Raw genomic sequence first — 23,661 nt, 5'->3', positions numbered from 1 at the left:
TTAGTCCAATTCTTTATTTTTGGCGTTGAGTTCGTAGACCACAATCTCCTTATTTGAGTCCAGTTTTCTAAAAGAAGCAAGCTTCTAAAAGAAGCAACCTTGTAGTTTCACTTATCCCCGCTGTGTTCAGCCTTAGTTTCAGTGAAGTTTCGATTTAGCCTTTTATAACACAAGACATAAGTAAAACTTTAAGACGCTTGGATAGTTAAAAACTGAAGTGAAGGGAAAAGTTTTTTTAAAAGTACTTAGGATTAAAGAGATCTGCTCATAAGGCAATGTTAGATTAATCTCTCCTGTACGGCCTCTGATTGTGATGAGTTTTGTGCAGTAATTTGCATGTCTCTGTCACCCCACTTAGCACAACTATATTTGTCTACTTTGATTGGCAACATCATGTATTTATCTCAGAAAATACACAAATGATTCACATGAACCAGCCTGAAGTAGGAAGGCTGAGCTTTGGACATCTGGATTTTAGAAAAATGTGAATCTGTCGATTGAATTAAAGCACCAAGGACATTTATGCTGAAGGTAGGAGCTGACTTGCAAATGTGCTTTTTCCCCTTCTCACAGACCATCTGGTCATCAGGGCTCCATGGTGGGAACCCTGCCTGAGGAGGGCGATAACTCGTTCACTCTAAGTCCATGCGGCTTTTATGTTTGTGCTTTTATATTTTATGTTAAAGTTGTATATTCTAGTATGTTTAAATTCCCAAACATGTCTTGAGGTTGTCTTGAAGATGACGCCCATTTCAGCTAAGCCTCTACCCTGTACGTCTCTGAACTCCCCCTCCCCTTTCCACGTGTGAAAACTTCTGGCACTTATAAAATATCTTTGGTAAGTGCAGGTTTTGTTTCTGTGCCTTAGTGACGTGGTGTTTGCAAATAACTGAATTTGTAATGAAATATAGTACCTGGGGCCGTGTGTTGTGACTTTGATTGGCTTGTGCCTTGTGTTGAGTGCTGCAGTCTGTAATACACGGGATATAAGAACAGCCTCTTACTACTTCACATCCACCCTGGATGCATTTTCCAGGAATGAGACATCATCAAAATTAGTTCTGTAATTAAGAAAACATTGAACCTCTTGTGTGTGTTAGGCAAATGAGCAAAAGCTTTTAGCCAAGCAATTAAATGTTAAGGTTTTAGTGTAAGGTGAATGTGAACTAGATAATTTCTCCAGCTAAGCTTCCCATAATCATTCCATTAGTATGAATTCAGTATGGTGCAGGAGGGAGGAGGGGGCATAACATGATGGATAAGATTATTATTGTTATTGAAGATTATTGTAGTACAAATAAGCAGTGAAGTCCCCAGCTGAGGTTATGGTTGTATTTTGATAAGAGTTTTACTTCATTGTAGGATAAAAGACAGGCGTCTGTAGTAGTCATAATTTAAGTAGGACAAAAGAAACAACCAAAAAAAAATATTCCTTTGTATAAATGCCAAACTGAAATGCAGAGAGATTAAATGCACTGCCTTCCATGTGGCCAGTGGAAGCCAAACTTGATCTTGCAGCACAATCACTGGTGTGTGTGATGTACAGTACAGCCAGTGGGAAACAAAAGCTCTGTTCTGCATTGGAAGGGTGGACGGGAGAGGGTTGTGATTAGTGTCTAATGCTTATACTGGGTTACTTACAAATTCCGTTTTAATTTCCTTCATCTGCTCTGTGTCAGCGTGGGTTAGCTGTTTTAACTTCGTGGCTCTCACTGTCTTCTGTGGGATATCAAAGTACTCGATGAAGATTGCAGCGTGTTCTCAGATTTAGGGACAAGAGTGCTCTCAAAGTGGTAATTTGATATTTCTCTTGTTACAGTGTATTAAATTTACGTAAGAATTTTTATCTTATTATCTGACAGGGAACAAACTTCTAACGGGGGTGGCTTTCATGGTGTTGTAGTTATCTCATCTTTCCACTTAAGGATGTTTGCTAGGAGTGGTATCGGTCCAGTTACTCAAACATACAGTTTGAGTAAGTCATGTCTATGGCTTTTTGTTTTGCTTTTGCTGATAAAATCGATATGATAGTTTATTTAAGGAAGTGTGTCTCAAGATTATGGAAAAAGGTCAAGGCAATTTCAGAAGCAGTTTGTCTTTCTATTTTGTTTCTCAGCATGGAAGCTGTTATTAATGCTTCTGTCTGTGTTTCTGCAGGCATTCTTGCCAGCGTTTGCTTACTCGTTGAAGGTGTCTCCACTCATAGAAAAAATAAGTGACCACAAGGACTTTAAGAAGCTTCTCAGGACTCGGAATAATGTACTAGTGCTGTATTCCAAATCTGGTAAGTTCCTCCTCCCCTCTTTTTTTTGATGTCACAGTTCTTCATGCCCAGCAAGGTGTGTGCGTGTTCAGTTATCAGTGTTCAGGCTCAGATGACTAAGCTCTTCCCTCTCACTTGCTTTCTGTTCAGTGTTGCCTTATGTGACTGCAAGGTGTTTCTACATGACTACAAGGGCTTCTTCAGGACCACTGTCCTTTGTTCTAACTCGGAGACTCCTGATGTTTCAGGACTGGAGTCATCTTTAATTTGATCATTTAATTGCTCTGTCACATTGGCAAAAATGCACTTTATTCTGGCTTTGTCTCCAAAACTGGCTGTTTATAGTAGCTATCAGTCAGGACTTTATGGTGTATTTGTTACAGTGGTTTTCAAGTTTCGATTTCCTGGTGACACTGAAAGGCTTAATGAGTACTGGTAGTACTGAAAGCAATCCATCTTTGCTTCTGACAGCTTTGGATGTCCCATGGTTGTCTTTCAACTTTAATTAATAAAATATAAAAAAATTAACTGCTTGTGTAAGAGGGAGAAATGGCTCATTTCACATCATGCCACCTGTCCCCTTGAATCTCATTGCTGTCTTCTCTGTCATTCAGGTGCTCCTTTACTGGCTGTTCACTCTTGCTCTTACCTGCCTGTCTGCTTTTCGATTTTCTGCTCCTGATGTACCTTTCCTCCTTTGTTGCCTTGGGTTTTTTTTGTGTGTGGTGTTGTTTTGTGTAACATCATGTAAAATGAAAAAATAATCTTTAGTAAGGCTTCATATGCAAGTGCGTAATACTGGTGTGGACATGGAAGTCACTAAGATGATTTTCCTTAGAGCTGTATTGTTTTTGCTTCCTTTTTCTTCCTGCAGGAAAACAATGCAAGATAATGCTTTGTTTGGGGGTTGGGCCCTCCTGTTCTGACCTGTCAAAAAGGTCTTAGCACAGTTAAATGTGTTAATGTTGGTAGAGTTGCGCTGGGTTTATAGTGTGGTAAATTGGAGCAGCATGTGGTGACCTAATATCCTCCCTCCCCCCAGTATCAGAGAATTTTGCAGACAAAAGTGTGCAGGTGTTAGGATAATTAACTTTGTTTTCTAAACATAAGCTTATTCTGAAACAGTTGAAGTGAAATATGTGACTTAATTTTTATTAAAATATTTGTGTTTTGCTGTAGTGGGGAACTTTGAGGCCTCAGACTTGGCCAAATGGTTTTGTACTAACAGATTCAAAGTGAAAGTCATAAAAGAATTTCTAACGCTTTTTGATTTTGAAAGGAACACTTTAGATAAAAAAGACATCTGTATTATTCAGCTCTTTAAATGGGAAATTTTCTTTTTTACGCTTAATATTTTAAGTGTTGGTTGCTTTCATTTTTAGAAGCACAACCAGAACGCTTCAGCTCTGACACTCATCAAATAAATGTTGCCCTGTGGGCATTGTTCAAAAGCCATGTTGTGGAGATTTCTTTTTTTCTGTTTTTGTTATTTAATTGGTTGGTTTTAGCGGTCTGAAGCTTTGCATGCAGAGCTGACTGTGGGATTAGTGTTTCTTGCTAGAATAGTGATCCTTGCACAATTAGAAATCTCTTGCCTGTCATCCAGAGAGAGGGGAGGGGAATAAAAAGAGATAGGAATTGGAAGGTGCAGTTCTAATCCCAGATATACATCCCCCAGCTGCGATGACATGTTGGCCAGCCATTTGTACTGCTGGAACAAAGACTTCGCTTCTCAGCTGCGCAGAACTGGATGGGTATTTCTATCTCAAGCGGAAAATTCATTGGTTTCAGGAGATGTCCTCATTTATAGATGTTTAGTTCACACTATTGGCTGGGTATCCTGCCAAGGCTGCTCAACTAGTAAGCCTTCTGGAGCAAGTCTTGTCCTGTCCTGAATGCATATTTTTAAAGGCTTTGTCAAACTTTTCCACTCCAAGTACATGTGAGGAATTCCCCCACGTGTCTGCGTCCCTGTGTTGGAGAGAGGTGGCAGTTGTGTGTTATCAGTATTGAGGGTAGGAGAGTTTCTTGCGAGCTGATGTGTGTGGGCTGGTGTCTGATGGCATCAGGCTCAAGCAAAGGCTCTCGAATGTAAAGAGCCATTTGTGGCTCAGGAGGTTTTTGACATAAAAATTGTGGAGGCTTATAGATTATTTGAAGTGGCTGTCACTCCTGGCTCTGCTTTCCTACTCTGACCAATATAGGCCTTCACTTTTTCTAATGCCGGAGACAAGGTACTGGTCTACAGAGGCGTTTGCTCTGATCCCATACAGCCCGTCTTATATTGAATTAGCTGAAATAGTTTTGGAGCAGCAGCAGTTTAAATAGATCTGGAAGAGGATCTGGGTTCCTGTTTTGTTTGTCAAGGCAGGAAGCACTTTCTGTTGGGGAATTCATACTTGTTTGAACCTCTGTATTTTTCTCCCCCAAACTTTTGTCCCGTTTGTCCAGGTCCATTCAGATCTCTTGAATTTAGAGGACAACTTACTCTGTGATTTAAACTTTATTTCATGCGATCATTAAGAAATACAATAAACAAACATGACAAACAGGGGCTCAATCCCCTTTCCCCCAGACTGGTCTGTCATGTTAATTCACTTTTTTACCATTCAGGTAAAAATATTTCATAACTTACAACCTGTAAATCTTAAAATTGTGCACCTGTGAGGGAAAGAAAAGAATTAGTCACCCAGCTGACTGAGAGTGTGCTGATCCTTCCTGCTCCAGCCCAGTGCACACCGGATAGCAGGGAAGTCTCAGCAGTCCAGCTGCTGCTGGATCCACTTCAGAAGCTTTTTGGGTAAGCTTATGTTTTATACCCAGCAGCTTGGTGGTTGGGTCTGTGCCATTTCCATAAGTTATTGGCTTCTGAGGAAATTACCAGGCAAAAGATAATGGCTGTGGGAGACAGCAGTTTGCAGGTGACCGCGGTTGTATAAGGGCTCTTCCGCTCTTCCTGGCTGCCTGTCCTGCCTGCCTCGTGCTCTGGTTGGACCTCATGGTGCTGTTCCCAGCACACATCAGGTCTTAGCACGGGCTGGGTTAGCCAACATCTGAGCAGGGGTTGAGTGAACAATCCCACTCATTTTTCTTCTCTGTTTATTTTTAATACCGTTTATAAGACTGTTTTGAAATGGAAGTGTTTTGCAAAATGTGCCCATGTGGCATGGCATTACAAAAATCTCATCTGGGTATTTATAATATGGACAGTTCTTGGAAGGACCTTTCCTGAGTGCTTTCTACTATTAGTTTTGAGCTCTTCACCACTGTTGGTTTGGGTAGCTCTCAGGGTTATTATGAGAATAACAGCGTGTTGTTTTCTGGGTATGACAGGGACAGAATTGAGTCAGGCAGAGATACTGAATGACTTGCCCTTACAGCTGATGAAGTTCCCAAATGAAGCTGCTCTAATTAGCAGGCAGTGTTACAAATGGGTTGATGCCCAGCCACAGGAAAAAGGCAGTGTTGGGATGGAAGCTGGTTTGCAGAAGAGCACATAGTATAGCTTCATAAATGTAGGTCAGGGAGTGTGCCTGGAGGTATGAATTTCAGCGTGTTGTTTAAGGGGGCGGGGTAGAGAGAAGAAGCCGTTCAATTTCAGCTGCAGCCAGCATTCCTTCTAGTTTACAGAAGATTTTCCTGATCCCTCTGATACTGGTTTCGTCAAGTTAGAGAGAATGTTCTTGCAGTGCTTCAGAACAAAGGAATGCACTATTGTGTTTTTCTATGTGGAGTAATAGTGCAGTTGTTGATTTATTTTTATTATTATTTTATTTTGTTTTCCAGCTGCTGCTGCAGAGAGCTCACTCAGGTTACTGTCCAGCGTGGCCCAGGAGGTAAAAGGACGAGGTACTATAAGCTGGATAGACTGTGGGTATGTGTCATGCTGTTTTTCTCTTCCCCCCACTTCCCCTCCCCTTTTGGCCTTTGTTGCTGACTTAGCTTTTTTTGATGACTCTGAAATTTTTTGCCTGTAACTGAACCTACATCATTCTCTGCAGTTTCTTAATAGCTGTAGGGAGCCAAATCTCACCATCTTCTCTTCCTTTGGACCAGCGGTGAGGAATCATTATTTCCTTACAGCTGTTCGCACTTCTCTGACAGTGTACTCTTCAGCCTGAAGCTGGAGACCCCAGATAGCATTGCCTTTCATGGGGAGCATGTAGCATGGAAATGCTAACTACTTCGGCTTTCCCACAAGCTGGGGAAGGAGAATCCCACATGTTGTGCCTCAGCTGACAGGCGATGCAGTTCTCCAATTGCAAAAGTTGCATAAGGAGTAGGGCTGTTTGCTTGGTTTTGAAGTGTCTACCCTTTTGTGTTTCTGAATAAAATGTGCTTTCTTTTAGAGAACACTCTTTGTGCTTGTAGGTTCATGGCAATTTTTAATGTGGAGGCGGGGAAACTTGTTTTGTAGGTTTATTCTTGTGTGGCGAGGAATGAACAGGTGTGTACTTTCTGGTTTGCAGGTGTGAAAACCTCCACTGTGGTTCTGTTCAGTAACACATTGCCTGTGGTTTTAGCTTGTGTATCATAGCAGCTCTCTGTCTCTGCAGGTTTGAGAGCTTTGCCTGCAGGTGGCAAATTCCTCTTCCTGTGCTGCAGAGGAGCAGCTTGCTGCTTACCTTTGTGTTTGGGTGGATTGCCGTGGTATGAATAAATTGTGTGCCATGCGCAAATCTAAGTCAGCTCTGAAAACCATGTAGCTCCCTTAAAATTATACTTTCGAAACCAATCTCCATCCATCAAGCAGTAACACAAAATAAATCATTGCTAAAGCAAACAATGTGCTTTTGTTGGTTAACCTGTCTTGCTCTCCCCCTGCCACTAGACAGGTATCTCTCCCGTGGAATCCTCTGCCTTCTATTTGCATTCTACTGGGCTTGTCCAAATGCACAGAAACTTTCATCTCTGCCCAGCTAACGGGGACGGTGTTCCAAGTCATCAGCTGGCAGAAAGCAGGGCTGCTCCTCAGATCGGTGAAGCCTGTACCACCTGCTGAAAAGCCAGAAAATAAATTGTATTGACCCTGACAAGAAGAAGGTTGCGTGGAGATCTGACGTAGCTCTGAAATTCCGTCTCCCTTTCCTGCAAAAGCACTGATAAACAATTTTTGATTGTCAGTAATGATGGCTAGCGAATAGGACGAGCCTCTTGGCATTAGTTTCTAATCTGCCCCATTTTTTGACTGGAGTGGTCACTGCCTTTTTACGTCTTCTGTTTCCGTGGGGGTCTGTGTAGGTGTGTGTGTGTGTATTTTCAACTGCTGGAACGTGTGGTGGTGGGGTGCGTGTGTGTATGTGTTTGACTGCTGGAATGATGATGCTGTTTATCTGGCCCTTCAAAAATAATACAACTAAGCAGTAAACATCTCCAGGATGTATTTTAGTTCTGGGTTGGGGAAGGAAAGGTACATCATTTAGGACTTCCATTTGAAATCCAGAAAAGTTTTGGCACTTAGTTCAATGGGTCAGTCTTTGATCCTGAGTTCGTAAGTGATGGTGATGGGGAGAGAAATTGTTGGTTTTGCTGTAAAATAAACTTAAATTCATCATATGCTAATATGCTCTCCCTTTCCAAATGTTATAATCTAACCCAGACTTTGTTATGGAAGTTACTTGCCAGAAATTTATTTTGAAGTCTCCACCAGGTAGTGTTTTAATACATTTCATAGGAAGCTTGGTACTTGCAGTGCCTTTCCTATGACCACAGTGAGGAAATATTTAACTTAAACTTCCTGTTTGTAATGAAAGGTGAGTTATTCCCAGAGGGTGAAGCAGCCTGGTAAAAGTCATGCAATAAGAGGTTGGGAGTCCTAGGAATAGATTTGTAGGTTCCTAAAATTTGCTTTGATGGCAGTAATATCACAGTCAGATTGCCACTTGCCATGTGACAGCCACTGGACAGGGTGCTGTAACGTAGCAATAGCCGTAACTCTCTTTGAGGGTAGAACAGCACTTCTTTCAGATCACTCATTTGGGAAGAACCAGGAAAAAATAGGTGATCGGTCCAACTGTAGCTGGGTATTTGTCAGAGATGTCTCTTCTATTCCTCTTTTCTGCTGAGGGATGTCTTAACAGAGGGTTTTTTTGACTTGCCTCATGGGGCAGGGTGAGCTGGAAGACTGGCTTGTGGCAAATGAGGTCTTGACACGTGCAAAAATAAAACCCACAAACACGTAGTTTGAGCCTGAAATAAGTTTTGTCATTGTTAAATCTTTAAAGCATTCTGAAATCAGTCTCTTAGTGTTGAGGTAACTTTTAAAGAATTTTTTTTTTCCTTGAAAGATTATTTTTTTTTTCCCCTTGCTTGTTGCTTTTGGTTTTTTGAATGCAGGTGGCTGCAAACTGCTGCCCACCTCGTTGCCATGATAATACAAGAGAGGCTGCAGTAGTGCCGTCTCACCAGTCACAAAGGGCCAGTTGTAGGGCCTGAACAGCTGAGTCCTACCAGCGCTGCCCAAGCTATTCTCCCACTGCAAGTATGCTGTGAAGCTTATTTGCAAGTCTTCATACTGAAACAAACAGCACACAGATGCAGGGATATTTACAGCACAAGCTCAATTTGTTTTACAAATATTGACAAGAAATAGCTTGTTTGGCAGCAATATTTAGCAGGGAATTTTGGCTTTGCTCTTTGCATCCCGCTGTAGCGGACTTCTTTGCCTTCAGATCCAAACATTGGCAAGGCTGGCATACATGCAGAGTTGTGGTTTGTATCTCTGCTTCCCTGTGGTGGTGATGGCAGTCTTTTTCTTTTCTTTCTCTTTATTGGCAGTGTTGTTTTTTGTTTCTTGTCATTCTCCTTCTTCCCCTGATTTTCAGGAGTAAGCAAGAACAGACTGCTCCACTGACGGAAGTCATTATGGATTGCTAAGTCTCAGCAGTATGTTCTGTATTTCATACAGTGGAGGGAATGCGCAGGTTTGCGGCTGGAGACGGGCTGCCTGAATTGCTGGCTTACAGGGAAACCGCGCTCCTTGGCCTTGGCTTCTGTTAGGTCTGTGGTGTGGGATGGAGGTTAGACTTGAGCTTTCAGTTCCAGGTCGAGTGCTCTCAGGGAAACCAGAGGGGTAAGTTTTTCAGCCTAATGTGGGGAAATACTTAGTTTCTTGCCGAGATGGTTAGTGCAGAGTTGAGGAGGTTGCCACTTAATTTGTCACTTTGCGGCAGGATAGCAGAGAATCCCCAGAGTGCCTGGGCTTAGAAGACGTAGGGAAATGCCAGGTACCTGCCTTTCCTGTGAAGTTAGGCTCACTTATGTTAAGTGGCACGCTGGAGCAGAGCCATGCTGATTGCAACACGCTCAGGAGTGCCTCTGTATGCAGTATTGCAGATAAAGCCCTCGTTCACAGGAGATTTCAATCAGTTTGCGCAGGCAGATAGGTGCCTCCTGCTAGAGATGAAGGGGCAGCAGGGGAATTGCTTGTGGCATTGAAGTGGTTGCTGTTTGCTCCTGTGTGCTGAGATAGCATTTGTGGCTCTGTACACAATTAGACTTGAAACTATTTTATGTCAATAAAAGACCCACAAACAAATGTGACAAAAAATGTTTTATTCTAGCCTTTCTGTGTTTTAATTAGGAAGTCATTGCTGCGGTGTTTGATGTTGAATGAACATTGGTGTGAGCGATGACAGAATATTGATTTAATAATACCTGGTAAATGCAATATTCTGCATGATTGCTGCTTTTTGTTGCTCTCAGTTTGAACACAACACTTTCTGCAACCTTTTATTTCTTTATTTCCCTGTTGTATCACCTGTTGCATTTTTTTCTGGCTTGAGGCTAACCTGTAGCAGGGATAGAGCACAACATTGCAGATCAGTGCATCTTTGGAGTGTTCCAGATGTCTTATGAGCAAGTGTCTTGAGACCTGGGTTTGGGGAGATGCCGTGTTAATAGGATCTGAGAGTCCTAGCTTCTGTTCCTGGCTCTGTGGATGATTCACTTCTTACTTCGTGCAGTTAAAAAAAGGTGTATCTGTTTTCCAGGCAGCTGGGTAAATATGGCCCGATTCATTAGTTGATGTTTATAAAGAGTTTGTCGAACTTTGAAAGAGAACATGCTACAGCAGCATAGATGAGTTTAGATGTGATTGGGATGGGTGTGTGAGCAAGCGGAGGACTATTATTCAATTATTTTTAGTAGGAGGCTGATAGAGGGAGCTGAAAGCTTAAGATGCCTGCAAAAAAGCAAGTGTCTTGTCCTTTGTGTGATCTTGGAGCTTGCATGCTGCTAACTGAAATAGCAGCTTAGAGTGCAGTGGAGCTGGTGTGGGATGCATAGGTGGACGGATGGTCCGTGTGCGTGCTGCAGCCTCTGCACGTTCCCTCGTAGAAACTCCTGACAAATCCTTATCATGGTGAGTAAAAGGTACAGAGTGATGCGCCTGGGAACACAATAAGATAAAATTACTGCTTGAGTTGAGCAACAAATTTTTTTGTTGCTTGTCTTGAAAGCGAACAAAGCTCCAGTCCTAGTTTGTGATGCCCTGGGGTCTGGTTTTGAAGAGAAATCAATATGAAGTTATCATCTAGCCTTGTCGAGTAGGTTTTTTGGTAGATCATGGGGTGGCCAAAGACTAATGTTACTTGGAAGATTGTAAATAGTTTGGAAGTGGAAGGGGAAAGAAAGTAAGATGGCTTTCTCGAAGAGAAGAAAATCTGTTTGGGAGATTATAAAATGCATTGTGGTCAGGTGCAGCTTTGAGGAGGTAGCAGGAGGTTGAAACTGTCTCTTTCCATCCTGAATGTGATTTAGTGAACGCTCCTAAGTTTTGCTGTTACTGAATTGTCTCGTTTTTTTTGATGAGACAGAACTGCCCAGCTATGGATTGATACTTTCAAAAAAGCACCCATTTCTTTGGCTAAGGGTATTTATTCCCAGCTACCACTTGTATGGTTCTCCTTACTGTAGGTCCCAAACATAAACAAAGCTGTGTGATTTCTATCTGCTGTCATAGCGCATGTGCTTGGCTTTAGCACATCAGACTGCTAGGAAGAGGAAATGCCATCTGGTTAAAATGTCTGACTAATTTTTGGTTGGTTTTATTCCGCCTTTTTCTGCTTTTGTATGTGTATCCCTTGTAGTCCTTTTTGTGTGTCCTGTGCATCATTCTTGTAGTCCCCATCCCTAGTAATTACTTGTTGTTGTAATTCCATGACACTTAGCATAGAGGTAAGACCATCATTTGGCTGGTAGAGCAGCCCTTTCAGGGCTCTGTATCTAAATATCTGCTGGTTCAGGAGAGAGCCAAATCTAATGAGTAGCTGTCTTTTCTGGGATTTCCCCCAATTTTTGTGTTTATCTGCCTCTTTGAAATCTTCCTTCTCAAACTATTAATTTCCTTGTGCTTTCATACAGAAAGGCTATGCCCATATACGCAATCATAAATTAATTTGCTTAATGCCTTGAAATAGCAGGGAGGAATTTCAGAAATAAGGCTACCGGTACAGATGGCTTTAAGTGTCATTTTGCTCTTTAGTTTCTACCGGCACTCCTGTAAACCAAATCAGCAGTAGGATTTATTTAAGAGAATAAGTCTACTCATCATCCTTCCTTGTAGCTGAATTTTAAAGCCGATGAAAAGCTTTGAAATTGCAAATAAAAATGACCAGATCTAATGAGGAGAGAAAAAAAGAAAGAAGAAACGAGTGCTGCTCTTGCACTGATGCTACCTCTTCCGTCCAAGTAGATTTGCTGTGTCTGAGACTTCTGGCTTTTTCTACAGTGGACTTGAAGGCAAAGGGCAGTGGCAGCTCAGGAATGGGTGGCACATAATGTTAGGTGCCAGCCTGGGGGAATTGGCAGGGGCTCTGTTTGCAGCTGGTCCAGGGGAGATAAGCCAGGTATCCATCAGGAACACCTTGCAAGCATAGTTACACTGGCAACGTGATCCTTGTGTGAATACAATTTATATAGGCAAACTCTGCATTTGCAGCATAGATTTTCAATACCTTCCTCCTGTGTTCATCATAACCTGTCTGTGCAGTTAATGCTATTTCACATTAAAGCCCTTTTATGTTACTGGAAGAGTGACCATGCAGGAAGTGCTCTGTCAGTCTGGAAACAAAAATTCTCTTTTTTTTAAGCAAGCTCTCAGTTCCTGACATAAACCCATTTAGTCTTTTGTATTGTATTAATGCTGAAATGCTGAGTGTTTAACTAAAATTCACTGTAGTGCTTGGGTCTACAAGCTTGGGCTCATATCTGTTTCACCCTAAACATTGGTTTTGCCTAGAATTTCTCATTAACTGTGAATCTTCAACGTGGCTGCTTCTGAGACTAAAATGAAGAGTAAGTTTGCGAATAGCTAATATGAAGTTACCTCCATTTTCCTGCGTTCAATACTTTATTTAAAATATCCTCTAGCATCCTCTCCAGGCCCCCAGCACAGCTAAAGGTGATAAAACAGGCACCAAGGGAATGGTAGAATGTGCGGCAGTGACTTTGTGCCCTTGGATGATACATTCAAAACCTGCCTTCTTAAGGATCTTAGTATGAACTCAAAATAGAGTGGTAGCCCTGGTCAGGGCAGTGTACCCCTGTACCAGGCTCTGTGGGTTAGAGGAGGTCTGGGTGGGTCTGGTGAGGAAAGCTGACACTTTGCAAAGAATTTGACTCTTCGGCATTTATAGAAGTTCCTGCAAAGCCTTTGGAATCTCCTGTGGATGTTTCTGCCTTATTTCTGTGCAGGTATGTGGGCTGCCGAGTGCTTCTTACTAATTTATACTTCCATGGAAAGTACCATTTGTTATAACTTCTTGACTTTCTGTGGAGCTGGAGCTTATAATTTTTTCCCTTAATTGTTTTTCCTTGACAATGCATGTTACCTTTTTGTCTTGGGTTTCTTTCTACTCCTTGGCTCACTCTTCCTTGCAGTAAAAATTAATCTCATGGGGTTTAATTTTCTGAAAATACTTCTTTTTAATCTCATTCCTATAGATTCCTGGCCTTTCTAATTGACTAATGGGTACAGGGAGTCGTTTGTATTGGGTGATGAGTAGTGCTGGGCCTTCACAGCACATGGATTATTGTTTTTGCATTCCTGGCACGTTCCAGGGGAGCGTTTGGAGCAGAAAGCTGTGATTGCCTTGTGGGTCACAGGAAGGCTTTTTACTGTGTTCTAGGGGAAAAAAACCAGGCCCTAAATTCATATGAGACTCTGTCCTGTCAGTTGGCTAATCCTAATCTTTAATTCTTTCCAGCAGTATGTTTTCTGGTTTTCGTTTTCTTGCTTCCCCGTCCCTTCAAAGATTCATGCTTTTCATCTGCCGTTTCGTTTGAGTGGCTCATTTGTTCTGTGCTATGGAAACCTGTTGCTATTGTTACTCCTTTTTTAAAACAATTTCTGTCAGGAACCTAAAACAGTGGCTAAATGGTGCTTTGTTTTCAAAGATAAATCTTGTGTTTTAAGCTCCCTGTGCTGATTACTTCTGCATCCATCTCTCCTGGGTCCTGTTCCTATTTTAGTGTCTGTAGGTTCTTAAACCTCACTCAGGAGCGTAGTATCAAAGTGCCTGTCTGCACAGAGAGCTGCATATGGGCTTTCTGTTTGAGTAGATGTATGCCATTACCATCCAGTGGCTGTTTAGCACAGCTCTTTGGAGATGCACTCTTGCAAGCTAGGCTTACGGTTTGAGAAGTGATTTTCCCCTCTCCTCGGATTCCAGATCTGTCTCAAGACAGTGATAGAAAATGGTCTGGAATCAGTAGGGAATACGAAGTGCCTTACAAATGTAACATACCGTCAGCATGCTGTCCCAGGCTGGGAGTGAGAAGGGGGGGTGATGAGGAGGCAGTGCCCACAGTCTGAGAGGAGGAGAGTTTTGTAAGAGTTGGTCTGCCTTCATTTTGTCAGCTGAGCACACGAGCTGCTGTAGTGTAAATGGATCACGCAGTCCTTGTTGGAGGGCAGGATTGATGACTGGAAGGAGTGTAGTCAAAATCCGATATTGTCCCCACCAATGGCTAATGAATTGCATTTTTGATTTTGAAACCTTGTAGGAGCACATCTAACTACAACTGACTGTTAATGACTTCCTCTTTCAGATTAGGTTTGCAAGTGCAAATGTGGTTTTTATTTTTATGTGGCTTGAGGAAATTTCTGGCATTGGCACTCCTTTTGCTGCTTTTTTGGGTCACAAGCTCAATTAGCTGTTTGGCAGGATCTCAACTCTGTGCTTTCTCAGGATGTTTATCGGTCTGTTGTCTGGAGAGGGTATTCTCTGGAAGGTAGCCAGAGGGCTTTGTAGAGGCTGCACGTTGGGCTGGGAAGCTCTGATAATTCACTTCTGAGGGCTGGTCTGAAATTGCAGTTGCACTTCCCTGGAGTTATACCTGAACTTGTTATCTGTCCAATGGTTTTCACCATAACATAAGTGAAAGCAATTAAACAACAGAGAGAATAATGAGTGAGCATGCTGATAACAAGATGACGGCTTTGACTGATACCTTTGAAAGCTTTTTCTAGTGTTGGGAGGCTTATTTTGTTGGCAGCCCTGTTTATGCTCTGCGATACTGCCCTGCTCTCAGAGTCTGTTCCTCTGCCTTACCTGCTCAATCTCCTGTCTTCCAGCTGTGAATGTGATGGTGTTTGTCTATACAGCCCTCAATGCAACAGAGCCTTCATTGTCTTGGGGTCTACGAGTGCAACTGTGATATAAAGGACTGCAGAAGTATCATTCATGTGGGTGTTTGAGCCCTGTGTCAGATGGAGAGAGATACAGATAGAAAAGAGAAACTGTTTACATATTGTGAGGTGTGTGTTTCACGTGTGGTTACGTGGTACACTGATAGAGGAGTGATGTAGCGCAGGCAGATTTACTGACCTGTTTACTTAAATTGGTGCTGTCAGTGTGTTTATTAATCATTTCTCTTGTGCCTGGGAACACTGTAGATAGGGGTGAAAAAGAAGTCTGGGTCCAGTCTGTAGTGCAAAGTGTTAGTAAATGCCAGCACCGAGGCGCTGAAGTGGCGTGGCCATACAGCCCATACACATGCTGCTGTTATTTTGGCAACTGGAGATACAAACTGTTTTTGGATGGCATTTTTGTCTTTTCCTAAGAGGGGATTTGACAGGCATTCTGGATCCTTCCTCCCCAGGGCCCGATGTGGTTGTAGGGCTGTTTTCCCTTCTTGATGAGAAGCTGATGAGCAGCATTATGTGATAAGAGAAATAATTAGGGAGCTGCAGATGCTTATTTCTGCTTATAAGAGAGGATGGTGCCAAGGGTGCTCAATCTTATCCTGCTGCCTTCAGGACCTGCCAGGACAGTATTTGAATTCCCTCCAAGGAGGGTGTTTTGCATTGCACCTCCAAACACCATGTCTTGTTCAGGATCCATACAGCTTGGAATTGTTTTGGTTTTGGAAACCAATGTGGGCTTACTGCAGCCAAACCCCTGGATCTTATTTTGTCTTCCTCCTGTCCGACTTTGTCCTCTGGTCTTTCTCTCTCCAAGTTACCTTGCCACATTGCTGCAGAAGCCTTTCTCTGGGACTGCCATCAGTGTCTCTCACTGCTTCTCTGTCCTTTTGGCCATGGGCTCCCAGGCCTGTGGGCAGCCCTGCACGGGCAGAGCATCCCGCACTGCTCCTGACGAGTGCGTGTGGCACATCCACTTTAGGTGCTGGTTTCACTAGTGGTGAGCCAAAGGAGGCCAGATCTCCTTCCCAAGCCTCTCGCCCTCCTCCTGCCTCGGTAACAGCTGGCTGCCTGTGCAAAGTGGTTATTTGTGCATGCTAACACTGACAGGGGACCCCAGAGGTTTACAGGGAGCACTCCTCTCAGGCTTCCTGCTAGGTCTGTTATAACTCCAGATGACAGAAGTATCTCACAGTAGAGAAGGTGAGGATATGAATGAAAGGGGTGAAGTATTCCTGCAATGCACCCGGTCTTTGTTGTTACTTAGACTTTCTGCTTAGTCAGGTCAGGTCAGCGTGGATCTTTCATTTTCTTGTTCTTTTTACCAAACTGCCGTATGTCTTTGCTTCTCCAGCAAAGGAGCATTTTTGGAGCCCCGGTTTGGTTTAGTTGGAAGGGGAGTGTGGAGAATGTGCCTGTGGGGAATGGAAGGAAGCTGTGCCATGGTGCCACTTCAAATCTAACCTTAATACCACATAGACAGCTGCTGCTTAGATCCTTTGTGGTATTGCAAACAGGTTGATGTGGAAAATCATCCAAAACAGAGATAAAGCTGGGTAATTTCTAGCACTGCCTGCAGGCAGTGCAGGGGTCCCTTCAGCAGTAGCTCAGCAGGGACCTGCAAGGGTTCAAATTTCTCTGGACAGAAATGTGGTGAGGTGGCTAAGGATGGCTGCTGGGGGCACGGTACTGACCTCGTCCTCAAACCAGTATTTCCTGAGCCTGGTGCCTTGTCTGGAGTATCTGGGCCTGGATAGCAGAGTGCTGAGTTTGGAGGTAATTTCTTGGGTTTTAAGTTGTTGATTTTTTTCTTTTCTTTCTTTTTTTTTTTATTTTTTTATTCTAGTCTGTATAACAAGCTCTTACGCTGCCTCTTCAAGTGGTATAATTAAATTGCAAGAACTGGAGTCCTAATTACTCTCTCCCATGTGAGAGTTGAGGAGCTCATCTTTAGAGAGAAGCTATTGGCTGAGATCCAAAAGAGACAAATCTCAGAGCAGAGACTGCATCTGTGTTGATATTTACTTTTATTAAGGGTAATGGTCATTACCAAGTGTTATCAGAGCAGGTTGCTCTTTGCAGGTTATTTTTGTCTGGCTGTAAGTGAAAGCAGAAGGAAAAGCTGAATGGGTCTCTCTCTGCCATTTCAATATGTCTCCTATTCAGCTTTTTCCGAAGAATCATTAGTATCGCATCTGAATTGGTGGGTCTGGCATGTGCAAAAATGTGCACTGATGCATGAAAAAATTCCTGATACATATTTAGACACTTCCTATTCTGGGAATTTGCTCCTCTTTCATCCCTTGCATCAGTGCAGATAGCTTGCATAAACAGACTAAACTCCCAATGCAGCGGTGCAGAGAATCTGCCCACTAAATGGTAGGAGACATACTGGAGAAAACTGCTGCTTTCTTTCCTCTGATAATGGATGTGCATTCAAGCAGATACATGAATCTCTACAAATGGAGCAGCCCTGAAAGCAGGGCAGACTTCAATGAAACAACTGTTCTTATCTTTCTTATTTTTAATAAAACTCGTGCAAAGAGAAAATGAATCATTAGGAGTTGGAGTGGTAGGAGTCACTAGCTGCTTGCTCGCAGGTACATTGCAGCGGTAATATTTTGTAGCCTTTTTCAACTATAAACTTTGCACAACTTTTCTAAGATGAGTGTTTGTATCTTTAAATCTCGTATAAGGACCAATTACACCAAACTGGTGGTAGAACTGGCAACAGAATTAAGACGCGTCTTGATACTCATTTTGGTCTCCTACTGATGCCAGAACAACTGTCTGTATGTCTCGGGGTTTCACAGACCCTGTTAGTGGAGGTGGGTTTCAGTGTTACATTTGTTCGCCTCAGCCACCTAACATTTGCCTTGGGAAGGCTGAAGTGGCTGCAAATATATGTGTATCTTGGAAACATATGGGAATATCTAAAAGAGCATTTACGGATGTCAACTGTGATATAAGCTGCCTTTCCTTCACTGTCTGGCAGTCAGCTCCAGCTGACTACAGGGCTGCAGGGACTTCTCTGTACCTCTGGATCTGTCTGGGGTAAGATGGGAGGGTGTTCTGAAACTGGTGCGTTCTCCTCAGATTTCCTGACCTTTGAGTCACTTCGGTTTAGCCTATGGGACTGTTGGAGGACTACAGGTGAGGGAAGACAGGATGTTGCTGGCTCCTGGGTTTAATGTTGCTGCAGGCTTTCTTGTGCAGACTCCACATGGCAAACCGGCTTCTCAGCAAAACTCCGAATCCAGGCTGTCTTTTTTTTGTTTTCTAGTTTTATTACAGGAAGAGATGTTCATATTATTCAATGAACAGAGTACATATTTTAGCTCCACCTTCCACTACATTCTGGGGTAAACAAAGATGCAGCATACAACAGGAAAATAACTGTCTTCTCGGTCTCAGATTTTCAGCCTCCTGGAGAAACAAAGAATACATTTATGGGTTGTAATGAGTAGCTTTGGCTGTGATCTGAAAATGAAGAATCAACAATTCAGTAGGACTCTTCAGATAAACATGCTTCTATACAGTTGGGATTACAAGTGCTCCTTTCTGGTGAGGTAGTTGCATGCTTTGTTAGTTCCTTAAAATGCTCATTTCCATCTTCTGCATAATATTCTAATAGCAGGCAGGGTATCCACTGCAGCACATTGCAAACTTACTGTTTGTTATGCCTTACATCTGTAGAAAGGCAGCTGGAGAACACTGGGAGAGTTAGCACCAGTGCTGGCAGCAGCACTTAATTTGGTGGGGCTTTTGCAACCCTTGCATCTTGGTGTCCCTAATGTGTCTCTAATCAGTTTAAACTTGATGGGTTTTCAGTGTTTTAATTTTCAAAATTGATTTATCTGTGTAAAAAGTACAAGTTGTCCTCTGCTGGGAACAAGTTTCCAAGGTTTTTAATCTTTCTGTTTGTCAGTGCAAAGAATAGTCTTGTCAATGTGAATCATCATCTCTTTTTTTGTAGTTGCAGTGTTTCACTCATCTCCCCAGGCCTTTGACTGACTTCATATTCACCTTAGCTTGAAGTATCCTCACAGTCTTGCTTGTGCTTTAAGACATCAGTTAGATCACAAAGACCCTTTACTTGCCCACCTAAGCAAACATATATGCAGTTTTCTCCCATGATCCTTTCCTCTTCTTCAGTTCAGCCTAATCTGGTGTTGGAAGCAGTTCACACTCATTCAGTTTCAAAACCACCTCTAGCAGGTCTGTCTGCTGTTACTTGCTTCCTTCTTCAGGAGCTGTGCCAGATGGTCTTTATGTCCACTTGTTTCAGGACGCATCCCTCATGCCTAGAGTGAATGGAGCTGCTGAGCTTGGGGCTACAGAATTTGACTTGGTTTTTGTTTTCTGCGGGATCTTTTTAAGGCTAGCCATTTGTGATCTGGGCTTGGACATACCATGAAGATCGGCTTTTTGGTTTTGAGTTATCTTCTGCCAGATATAAAACCTGACCTGCTCGTTCTCAGTGCATCTTTTCATAGTGATATTTGAACAATACCCTAACAATAACATGGTCTTCTTGAAAACTGACTTTGTAAATTTTATGTTAATCCTATGGAAAGGAAGGTCTCGTGAGATATTTCGACATGCCAGAATGGTCTGCTTTTCTACTGGTTAGGACCTGGCTTTGGAATGTGGTTTTAACACAGTTCACTGTGTCCTGACCAAGCAAACAGAAATAAATTGGCTAATGCAGCTTTCCACAATGCTTTCCCCACAAACTTTGCTGAACAGCTTCCTAATTACTGTTACTTGCAACTAATTGCTGATGAGGAAGCACAGCAATGAGTTTTCAGAACTGAATGCATTTGATTTCCTTTCTTGTAACCATTTTTCTTCCAATATGTTTTTTGCAGTGATACTGAAAGCCGAAAATTATGCAAGAAGATGAAAGTAGATCCTAATTCAAAGGAGAAAGGAGTGGAATTACTCCATTATAAGTGAGTGCTGGGCTGGGATTTGTAGTTCCTCATTGTTGATGCCCCTGTTAGGACCATTCGTTCTCCTTGCAGCTCCATACTGCTGCAGCATGAAGACTTCTTATTTTTTTATCCTTTGACATGTGAAATCAATTGCTGTTTCTTGAGCTTGCAAGCATGTGTTGTGAGAGAAGTTGAGATAAATTTATTCTGCTGTTGAATAGAGTATACCAAAAGTACAAGTGGAGCCTGGGAGATAGTCGCAATGAACTAAAACTACCCAATGCACAGGGCTTAGGTTTGAGCTCTCTTACTTTCTTTGTCATATGCTTGCAAGCACCAATTTGTGCTTGCTTTTCTGATTTGAGATAGTACTTCGTAAAGTGGAGAAAGGCAAGTGTAGTCAGACAGCAAGAGATTTCCTTCCTGGAAATAATAGGAGTGGGAGTACTATTAAGTGCAAGAGACACCAATCAGCTGCATCTCCATCTTTAAAGATCATGCCTTAGTAAATATTCTTGTTAAAGTGTCAGGGAGGAAATTATCTACTAGAAACCTGTTTGCTTTACGCTGTGTTTTGCGCCCTCCCTTTTTTGTTACTCTTCCCCCCCTCCCCCCCCCTTAAACTACTGTACTGTAAATTCTACTTAGTTCAGTGACTCTGGCAGTATAATGTTATTCTGGTTAGTGAGAAGCGAGGGAGAGAAAGCTGTATGATTTCCAGCGACGTTACTTAAGTTAACACTATTCCCCACTCCTTGTTCAACAGAGACGGTGCATTTCACACTGAATATAACAGAGCGGTCACATTGAAGGTAAATTTAAATATTTATTATTATTTTGGTTTTGCTAGATATGGGGGAGATATTTGTGGATTAAAAACAGGTGTTGGTACTAATTCATGCTGAGGGCATGGAAGGGCGGGGTTAATCTTCATAAACAGCTGTCAGAAAGACCTAAAGGTGTTCGTGTGTGTAAACATCTGCCAACTACAGATTCAGGAAAATTGTTTATTATGAAAAAGATTTAACCCACATTGAACTGTAAGGTAAATTGTGAGTTAACTTGCAGGCTGGATACAAATAGGATTTTTCTTGTTTTGATTACAAGATGCTGTTAATGGCAGTATAACTAAAAGCATTAGCTTATACTGCATTTTGATAAGGAGTTCTCTGAGGTTTTTAGGTTGTGTGTTTATAAACTTTAAAGAGAGCTGAGTGGCCTTATCTTTTATTGGATTATGGAACCGCAGTTCCTATGCATATGTCCCTAGTGCAGCAAGGATAAAACAATCTTCCTTCTCCTCCTGCAAACCTTGACAAAAAGCAACAAAAACCAACATGCTGTGAGGACAATGGGAAGAAGATATGAAATGCGAAATGAATGTGTTGATCTTGGCAACTGTGGAAATAGTGGACTAAAAGCACAGTAAGCAGGCCTTACAGTAAGGTGTGCAGCCTTCCTCTTTGAAGCCCTGGGAGTATCCTTGTGTGAGGCTGCAGTCCTGCAATGACTTGGCTTCCAAAAGTTACTTCTGTCCAGCTCTGATGCTCAGTTCCCCTTTCTCTTTCTCCTCTAACAAACCTGGCTCTGCCTGCTGGGGAGAAGAAAGCAGCATCTGTGGAGAGGGATGTGCAGTTCTGGTATGGGTGGAAGAGGGGTTTTGAAGCTTCCTCCCTCTAAGAGCTCTAGTCTTTCTTAATTTAAGAAAGTGCCCCTGTGAAGCAAGCTGCTAGTGATTTACATGTTATACGGTGCATCAGAGCTGTGCAGTAGTCAAAGAAGTCGGCTGAGTGTTTATTTGTTCTGTTGCTCATAGCTGCCTGACTGTTTTCTGTATTTCTCCCCGTGTACTGCTTCTTCTCCCTATTTTCTTCTGTTGAAGCTGTGACCTACCTTTCTCTCAGCTGTGTTTGTCAGGAATCTCCCAGTACGTTACAGGGAGCAGCAAAGTAACATGATTACATAGGGTATCATACCTATTTTATGGACAGGTGGACGTAGTGAAGAACAGGGAGATTAAAGGATTTATTTCACATCATTCAGCAAGCTTCTCGCAATAAAACTTGGATCTTCTTTCCAGGCATCCAGTAGATATATTAATACATGTATGACATTTTGGAGAATGATGGACACGGCTCTAGAGAACTGCAAAAGGATTCTTCCGAAGTAATGGGCAATTTTATGGATGTGTCTGATGCAGCTGATAGTACACACAGTTTTTTGAGCAAAGCTTTAATTTTACTTAAGTAACTAAATCCTTATGTAATTAGCAGAGATGCCCTTGTGAGTTTACTGTTAGAAAAAAAAAAGAGGAATAAAGGATAGCTCAGTGTTTACAGTGGGGTGAGTTGGCAGTCAGAACTTCCTGCTGCTGAGACTTGTGTTAGGATCTGAGCTGTTTGAGTTATTTGGTTGGTTTGTGTGGCAAGGTTTTGGTAGTAGGGGGCTACAGGGGTGATTTCTGTCAGAAGCTGCTAGGAGCTTCCCCTTTGTCTGACAGAGCCAATGTAGGCTGGCTCCAAGACAGACCCATTGCTGGCAAAGACTGAGCCCATCAGTGATGGTGGTAGCACCTCTGAGATGACAGATTTAGGAAGGGAGAAAAAGCTGGAGAGAGAAGTGAGAATATGTGAGAGCAACAACTCTGCAGACACCGATGTTGATGCGAAAGGATGGTGAGGGGGTGCTCCAGGTGCCAGAGCAGGGATTGCCCTGCAGCCTGTGGAGAAGACCGTGCATGGCAAGGCAGGCTGTGCCCCATGGAGGTCCACGGTGGAGCAGATATCTACCTGTAGCCTATGGAGGGCCCCATGTGGAAATAGGTGGATGCCCGAAGGAGGCTGTGACGCCATGGGAAGCCTGTCCTGGAACAGGGTCCTGGCTGGACCTGTGGACCTGTGAAGAGAGAAGAGCCCATTCTGGAGCAGGTTTATTGGCAGGACTTGTGACCTTGTGGGGGAACTCTGGTGGAACAGTTTGTTCCCAAAGGACTGCAATCTGTGGAAGGGTCCCCCACCGGAGCAGTTCATGGAAGACTGCAAGATAGCAAATTTCAGTGAGGCAAAATTATTCGGAATGGTTTTAAAACTGTATTTCCAACTCTTTACAGAGGGATTTAAGTTCTCACAATACCAAGTGACTTGTCAATGTGAAAGTAGCAACTTGCGGGATAATGAACGTGAAAGGGAAGGAAAGGATACAGCTCCAGCTATGCTAGAGTAGTGCAAGCTATTGTAATGAGTTTTGAATTACCAGTCAGGACAGCTGTTGGCTTGGAAATATAGGCCCTGTGCTTAACAGTATTTAAAAATCAAATTATTAGGAAAGGAACAGAGAATGGAAGAGGAAATGTTACTCTACCATCTGGGCCCCTTGGGTTCTTGCATCTTGTGGGATTCTGGTTACCTCAGCAAGTGAACGGTGTAGAACAACTGCAGAAGGGCAGTGAGGATGATCAGAGGCACAGATGGCTTGAGTATGTACGTGAAGATGGTTGGGATTGGATAAAAAGGACAACTGGAGGAGATCACAATAGATGTTTGTAAATCTGAGTGGCTTCCTATTTGGATGCAAACAGTGGCATTTAGGGATGGCTGATTTGAACCAAATAACTGCAGTGCTTAAAAAATAGACATGGAACTTGTAGCTACATGTTGTGGAAGCCAAGAACTTAGGGGTCTTAAAGCCAGATTTAGATAGTTGTAACATATACATCCATTGATAGTTAGCAAGCACAGAGGTCCAGATATGGCAGCTGGTGCGGAGTTCATAAACTTAATTACTTTTTGCCAGAAACTGAGAGCATATAGCAGTGT

General features: G+C 42.6%; 1 protein-coding gene across 1 annotated transcript in view; it reads left to right on the top strand.

Annotated features, from left to right (window-relative positions):
• The window catches only part of PDIA5 (protein disulfide isomerase family A member 5), a 104,467-nt gene that overhangs the window by 9,732 nt on the left and 71,074 nt on the right, over nucleotides 1–23,661 (top strand). Inside the window, exons 2-5 of the mRNA XM_054070183.1 lie at nucleotides 2,158–2,284; nucleotides 6,050–6,137; nucleotides 19,781–19,864; nucleotides 20,613–20,658. Of these exons, the coding sequence (XP_053926158.1) occupies nucleotides 2,158–2,284; nucleotides 6,050–6,137; nucleotides 19,781–19,864; nucleotides 20,613–20,658 (345 nt within the window). The remainder of the gene's footprint in view (nucleotides 1–2,157; nucleotides 2,285–6,049; nucleotides 6,138–19,780; nucleotides 19,865–20,612; nucleotides 20,659–23,661) is intronic.

Source organism: Cuculus canorus, chromosome 6, assembly GCF_017976375.1.
Source record: "Cuculus canorus isolate bCucCan1 chromosome 6, bCucCan1.pri, whole genome shotgun sequence".
In the NCBI taxonomy this organism is placed as follows: domain Eukaryota; kingdom Metazoa; phylum Chordata; class Aves; order Cuculiformes; family Cuculidae; genus Cuculus; species Cuculus canorus.
Note: the sequence above shows the minus strand (reverse complement) of the source record. Positions and strands in the feature narration are given on the sequence as shown.